We start from the raw sequence: 7,636 nt of genomic DNA, 5'->3' as shown, positions 1-7,636 counted from the left end.
CATAGTTTCGTCTCCATGTTAAACTCGTGGGTGGAGGAAACAATTTTCTTCTTCATGCGGGTCTTGTCCTCTCTTCTGCTAAATACTAGTGCAGTACCACCTCTGGTGGAAGGGTGTGAACAGCGTGAATACGATCTCTGTCTACATGGATACACCCCCCCTACAACTGAACCGAGTCCCCAATGGGACAGAGTCTAGCGGACCATCTTGATGGGAATGCACCCTAAAATGCTCTTTTTATATCTTCATCTTCATCTTCTGCCGCTTATCCGGGGTCGGGTCGCAGGGGGAGCAGCCTAAGTAAGGAATCCCAGACTTCCCTCTCCCCAGCCGCATTTGCTAACTCTGCAGGGGGGGGGTCCCGAGGCGTTCCGAGGCCAGCGGAGAGATAGCATCCCTTCAGCGTGTCCTGGGTTTTCCCCGGGGTCTCCTCCCAGAGGGACATGCCTGGAACACCTCACCAGGGAGGCATCCAGGAGGCATCCTGACCAGATGCCCGAGCCACCTCAACTGGTTCCTCTTGATGCGGAGGAGCAGCAGCTCTACTCTGAGCCCCTCCCGGATGACCGAGCTCCTCACCCTATCTCTAGGGGAGAGCCTGGCCACCCTGTGGAGAAAACTCATTTCAGCCGCCTGTATACGAGATCTCGTTCTTTCGGTTACGACCCACAGCTCATGACCATAGGTGAGGGTAGGAACGTAGATCGACTGGTCTGTCGATCTCACACTCCATCTTTCCCTCACTTGTGAGCAAGAACCTGAGATATTTAAACTCCACTTCAGGCAGGACCTGACTCCCGACCCGGAGAGGGCAATCCACCCTATTCCGGCTGAGGACCATGGTCTCAGATTTGGAGGTGCTGATTCTCATCCCAGCCGCTTCGCACTCGGGCACGAATAGCTCCAGTGAGAGCTGAAGATCATGACTAGATGAAGCCAACAGGACTACGTCATCTGCAGGGACCCAATCCTGAGGCCACCATCCCCTCAACACCTCGGTTGCGCCAAGAAATTCTGTCCATACATATTATAAACAGAATCGGTGATAAAGGGCAGCCATGGCGGAGTCCAGCCCTCACTGGAAACGAATCCGACTTACTTCCGGCAATGTGGACCAAGCTCTGACACCTGTCGTACAGGGACCGGACAGCTCGTACAAGGGGTGTCCGGTACCCCATACTCCCGGAGTACCCCCAACAGGAGCCTCCGGAGGACACGGTCGAACGCCTTCTCCAGGTGCACAAAGCACATGTAGACTGGTTGGGCAAACTCCCATGCCCCCTCCAGGACCCCAAAGAGGGTATAGAGCTGGTCCACTGTTCCGCGACCAGGACGAAAACCACACTGCTCCTCCTCAATCAGAGATTCAACTATCCGGCGACCCTCCTCTCCAGAACCTTACCAGGTAGGCTGAGAAGTGTGATTCCCCTGTAATTGGAACACACCAGTCTGCCAATCATGCGGCACTGTCCCTGATGTCCATGTGATGCTGCAGAGGCGTGACAGCCAGGACAGCCCACAGCATCCAGAGCCTTAAAGAACTCCGGGCGGATCTCATCAATCCCCGGGGCCTTGCCGCCAAGGAGCTTTTTAACCACCTCAGCGACTTCAGCCCCAGAGATAGGAGAGTCCACCCCTGAGTCCCTCAGCTCTGCTTCCTCATCGGAAGACATGTTGGAAGGATTGAGGAGGTCTTCAAAGTATTCTCTCCACCGACCCACAACGTCCCGAGTTGAGGCCAGCAGCTCCCCATCTCCACTGTACACAGTGTTGATGGAGCACTGCTTCCCCCTCCTGAGCCGCCGGATGGTGGACCAGAATCGCCTCGAAGCCGTCCGGAAGTCTTTCTCCATGGCCTCGCCGAACTCCTCCTATGCGCGAGTTTTTGCCTTGGAGACAGTGGAAGCCGCATGCCGGTTAGCCTGTCAGTACCCCCCATCAGCTGGCCAAGAAGGCCCGATAGGACTCCTTCTTCAGCTTGACGGCATCCCTCGCTGCTGGTGTCCACCAACGAGTTCTGGGATTACCGCCTTGACAGGCGCCAACAACCTTACGGCCACAGCTCCGGCTGGCCGCCTTAACAATAGAGGCACGGAACACAGCCCATTCGGACTCAATGTCCCTCGCCTCACTTGGTACATATTTGAAGCTCGCTCTGATGGGGCACTCAGTCAGATGTTCCCAGCAGACCCTCACGACACGTTTAGGCCTGCCAGATCTGACCAGCTTCCTCCCAACTGACCAACAGGTGGTGATCAGTTGAAGCTCCACCCCCCTCTTCACCCAAGTGTCCAAGGCATGTGGCCGCAGGTCCGACGATACGACTACAAAATCGATCTTCGAACTGCGGCCCAGGGAGTCCTGATGCCAGGTGTACATTATGTTGGAACGTGGTGTTCGTTATGGACAATCCATGACGAGCACAGAAGTCCAACAACAAAACAACATTTGGGTTCAGAGGTGGGGGGGGGGGGGGGGGGGGGGGGGGGGGCTGCCTTCCAATCACTCCTCTCTAGGTCTCACTGTCATTGCCCACGTGAGCATTGAAGTCTCCCAGCAGAACAATGGAGTCCCCAGAAGGAGCACCCTCCAGCACTCCCTCCAAGGACTCCGGAAAGGGTGGGTACTTTGAAGTGCTGTTCGGTGCATAAACACAGACAACAGTCAGGACCCGTCCCCCCACCCGGAGGCGGAGGGAAACTACCCTTTCATCCACCGGAGTAAACCCCAATGTGCAGGCACCAAGCTGGATGCTGATGAGAATGCCCACACCTGCTCGGCGCCTCACACCATGAGCAGAGTGAAAGAAGGTCCACCCCCTCTCGAGGGTACTGGTTCCAGAGCCCAAGCTATGCGTCGAGGTGAGTCCAACTATATGTAGTTGGAACCGCTCAACCTCGTGCACAAGCTTCCCCACCAGAGAGGTGACATTCCAAGTCCCTGGAGCCAGCTTAGCAGCCGGGGATCGGACCGCCAGGGCCCCCGCCCCTTGCTGCCACCCAGCTCACACTGCACCCGACCCCAACGGCTCCTCCCGCAGATGGTGAGCCCACAGGAGGTGGGGCCCATGTAACCTTTTCAGACTGCGCCCAACCAGGCCCCACAGGCAAAGGCCCGGCCACCAGACACTCGCTCTCATACCCCACCTCCAGGCCTGGCTCCAGAGGGGGCTCCCGGTAACCTGCGTCCAGGCAAGGGAACATTTATGCCCAGGTTTGTGGTCATCATAGAGGGCGATGAGCCGTGCTTGGTCTGGTCCCTCCTCTAGACACCTGTTTGCCATGGGTGACCCTACCAGGCAACATAGCTGCTAGGTTCTTCGGGACACACAAACCCCTCCACCACGATAAGGTGACGGCTCAGGGAGGGGTCCTTTTTATATCTAATAATGTTAATTAACCTCATTAATTGCCAAATCCCCCCCCACTTAGTTTTCCAGTTAGTTTCCCAGTCTTTTGCAGCTCCTGTTCAAATTTTCTTTTACAAATGTGTTGATGCCATCAAATTTACAATCAGCTCATTTTTTCATTTTAATGGATAAATGATGTTTATCTTCTACTGGAATTAAATATGGGTAGATGAGATTTGGAAATCGTTGCATTTGGTTTTTATTTACACTGTGCATTTCCATTTTGAGCCCTAACTATTTCTCTATTTTTTCATAAAATCGTGGTTATATTTCTTTATTAAACCTTTTGTTTGTCTTATTAGTTAGCCATCTGTCCCACACAGAGTCTGTCCTGGTTTGGTGTCATCAGGTATATTAAATCTTCTGCCATAGTGTATTTTAGATAATCTGGTTAGACGTTTCCATAAATCATCAATTTTCATTTTACATGAGAGGGTGGGGTAGATGTTCGGTAGAAAAACATCTTCCCATCCCCATAATTAATTTATACCGGTTTTTCAATTGAAAAAAAGTTTGTATGATGCTCTGTTCAGCACAATGTGTTGACGAATCCGAAAAGTAAGGAGAAAGAATAGTGTGATAATGGTAAGTTCCGACACCCCTCCTTTGTGCAGAATGGTGCAGTCCGAGGCGCGCTCAGCGGTTTGGCGCTAGCGCGTCTCCAGTCCTGCTTCCCTCCAGTCGGAACACGCTTTTCCTCCGCAGTCCAGCCAGGAACAATCCCCCCCAGTCCAGCCTCCAGAGGACCAATCCTCTTTGATGGAAAACCATGTCTGAAGAGGAATGGAAAGTCGCGGAAGAACTTTTCAAAGATGTCAAATTCTACTTGGTGGGGGACATTGACCAGAAGGTGGGAATTCTTTTAGCTCAGTTATTAGCATGCTAACTCGCCTGGTTATATGTAATCTGCATTTGCTACGGCAGGAAAAGCTAACTAGCAAGCTAACTAGCAAGCTAACTGGGAAATATGCTACATGATAAACAGCGCGCATACTGGATTCTTTTCCTTCCTTATCGATGTATGACATGCTGTTTGTGAGACTTGCTGGCTCGCCAATTTGTGTTGGACCCACTTAGTACCGCACTTTGGCTGCTTACAGAAGGTGGACTTTAGTTTCCAGGTTTAGCTGCTAGCTTACAGCCTGTAGTCTTGCCGTCTGGAGACTCGTTCGGGTCGGGATTAAACTGCCATCCTGTTGCTTTTCCCTCCATTTCATTTGCTCGCCTGTCTCGGTGTTGTTATCTTGCCGTCTTCGTGTGCATTTACTCTTTTTAGAGGGTTACGGTTGAGTAATTAAAAGCCATTTGTGACAGTCAACATCTTGACCGCTTGGGCGCCGTTCAGTGCGCATGCGTCACCGCTGTTTGACTCGCTGGTGTTTGATACCTGTACAGGTGACCTATACTTCTATCTACACAGTTTGCAGCTGTTTGAACCGCTGGTGTTTGATACCTGTACAGGTGACCTATACTTCTATCTACACAGTTTACAGCTGTTTGAACCGCTGGTGTTTGATACCTGTACAGGTGACCTATACTTCTATCTACACAGTTTACAGCTGTTTGAATCGCTGGTGTTTGATACCTGTACAGGTGACCTATACTTCTATCTACACAGTTTACAGCTGTTTGAATCGCTGGTGTTTGATACCTGTACAGGTGACCTATACTTCTATCTACACAGTTTACAGCTGTTTGAACCGCTGGTGTTTGATACCTGTACAGGTGACCTATACTTCTATCTACACAGTTTACAGCTGTTTGAACCGCTGGTGTTTGATACCTGTACAGGTGACCTATACTTCTATCTACACAGTTTACAGCTGTTTGAACCGCTGGTGTTTGATACCTGTACAGGTGACCTATACTTCTATCTACACAGTTTACAGCTGTTTGAACCGCTGGTGTTTGATACCTGTACAGATGACCTATACTTCTATCTACACAGTTTACAGCTGTTTGACTAGCTGGTGTTTGATACCTGTACAGGTGACCTATACTTCTATCTACACAGTTTACAGCTGTTTGAACCGCTGGTGTTTGATACCTGTACAGGTGACCTATACTTCTATCTACACAGTTTACAGCTGTTTGAACCGCTGGTGTTTGATACCTGTACAGGTGACCTATACTTCTATCTACACAGTTTACAGCTGTTTGAACCGCTGGTGTTTGATACCTGTACAGGTGACCGATACTTCTATCTACACAGTTTACAGCTGTTTGAACCGCTGGTGTTTGATACCTGTACAGGTGACCGATACTTCCATCTACACAGTTTACAGCTGTTTGAACCGTCATTGGTGAGCTGATCAAGTCTGATCTCACCATTCTGATTATTCTAATGTCATTAACCGTTGTTTATAGAACATGACCCAAATCTAAACTTCCAGCTTGTTGTTGCTGCTGAACTGCTGTAGCTGTTTATAAACATTTCTTTATTCTGTGTACACCCAATGAGTTGAGTGTGGACGCACCACATTTCCTAGACCAGGGAAATCTGGTGTGTCTTTCTGTTTCAGATATCTGATCAAATGTTTTGTGTTTTATAAGTTGTAATACAGATGTAAATGATAAAGTGAGGCAAATAAGTGGGATCAGGTAATTTGACCATTTTTGTACAAGAAAACGTTATTCAGATACATTGAATATTTTTCTCTAATCTCCAGTTTTACATGTCGAACAGAAACTGGGAAAAAATCTGGAGCAAAGTTAGCAGCAGGGTTTGTTTCTTGTGGTGCTTTAAGAAGTAGAAGTGACCTGATCCTTCTAACCCCGGGGATCCACTGAACTCAAAACAATAAGGGCTTAACCAACGTACAGGCACACAGTGTCCGAAATTAACTTTCTGGCTCACCGGCCAGGTTGGTTTTTAGATGAAAAAATCCACGGGCCAGGCATAATTTTTACTGGTCTAAATATTTACATTTTTTCACAAATATATACTTTGAAGCACACGTTAATTATATAATACAAAATCATGTTGGATGTAACTCAGAGGAAATGACAGCAACTTAACAAGAAAAACCTCTTTTTGATGAACAGGTAACGTTAGAATTTACAGAAACCTCCTACATTCAGGCTCCTTGCTGTACTCTGGATGCTGCACACAGTCCATGAGGTCTGGTCTCCTGCTCCTGGTTCCACAGCATCTGTTATCTCTGGAAAACACAGCAGGACCATCAGGAGATCTGTCAGCATCTCTTGGCTTAGTTTATTGTCTGTGTCCGAATGTTGACCCACCTCCCTGCAGCCCTATATAGTGGTCATTAGGGCTGTGACGATATGCTTTTGTCCTTATTCGATTCGATTCTGATTTTTTGGGTGCCAATTCGATTTAAATTGCGATTCTCAAAATTCTTCAATACTGATGATTTTTGTAATTAAAAACAAATTTTTTTCTAATATAAAACTTCTTTTTGCTAGTAATTTTTCTTGATTTCAGTTAGGAAAAAACAACACAGTAGCCAGATCATCATTCTGCTGCTATAATGCCCAAGAAGACAAGTCAAAAGATCAATAAAACCAATGAAAATTACAAAAATTTTATAGTGGATTAATTTTATTTATTTAAAAAAAAAAATCCATTTTAAAATTGTGAAGGAAAAAATCCAGATTTCTGATTTTTTGATTCGATTTTCCCACCCCTAGTGGTCATGCCACTTTCTAGGGGTGTCCGACTGTCCAGAGAGAAAAAAAGTAGTGCACTCAAAATTACCCACAATGCATTTTGAAAAGTAGTGAGCATCGATGGTCACTACGGGTCAATATAGACCACAGTGCATTGCAGCAAGAGGTCAAAAGGACGCAAGTGGAACATCAAAGCAAAATTACAAAAAGCTACAGATTATTCATTTTATATCCTTATTTGTTGAATTAATTAAAGAATAAAATAGATAAGAATTTTTTCACACAAGTTTAGATTAGATTTGGAATTGGTGGTTGCCACGGTGACAGCTGGTAGTTGATCGGCGATGAGGAGAAAATGGCTTCATGTCTAAATCGCCAGCAGAATGAGTGTGCTATACAGTCTGCTAGGTAGTGTAGCCTTATGTAGTAAAAGGTGAGTTAAGCTTGTTCCATCCTCCACGAGAAGCAAGAACTGAGTTCTTGTTCTCGAGGCTGCAAGAACAAGAACTTGCGCGCGGACGACCCACGCGGCTTGGCGGGTCGTGCGCGCGGCAGGGCGGGTCGTGCGCGCGGCTTGGCGGGTCGTGCGCGCGGCAG

At 48.0% G+C, this 7,636-nt stretch overlaps 1 protein-coding gene across 1 annotated transcript in view; it reads left to right on the top strand.

The window, feature by feature from the left end:
• Nucleotides 1-4,104: 4,104 nt before the first annotated feature.
• Nucleotides 4,105-7,636, top strand: part of paxip1 (PAX interacting (with transcription-activation domain) protein 1) — a 46,888-nt gene continuing 43,356 nt past the window's right edge. The window contains exon 1 of the mRNA XM_079243961.1: nucleotides 4,105-4,259. Within this exon, the coding sequence (XP_079100087.1) occupies nucleotides 4,179-4,259 (81 nt within the window). The 5' untranslated portion in view covers nucleotides 4,105-4,178. The remainder of the gene's footprint in view (nucleotides 4,260-7,636) is intronic.

This window comes from Telmatherina bonti (genome assembly GCF_933228915.1).
Source record: "Telmatherina bonti genome assembly, chromosome: 7".
Classification (NCBI taxonomy): domain Eukaryota; kingdom Metazoa; phylum Chordata; class Actinopteri; order Atheriniformes; family Telmatherinidae; genus Telmatherina; species Telmatherina bonti.
This window is presented reverse-complemented; position numbering and strand designations above follow the sequence as displayed.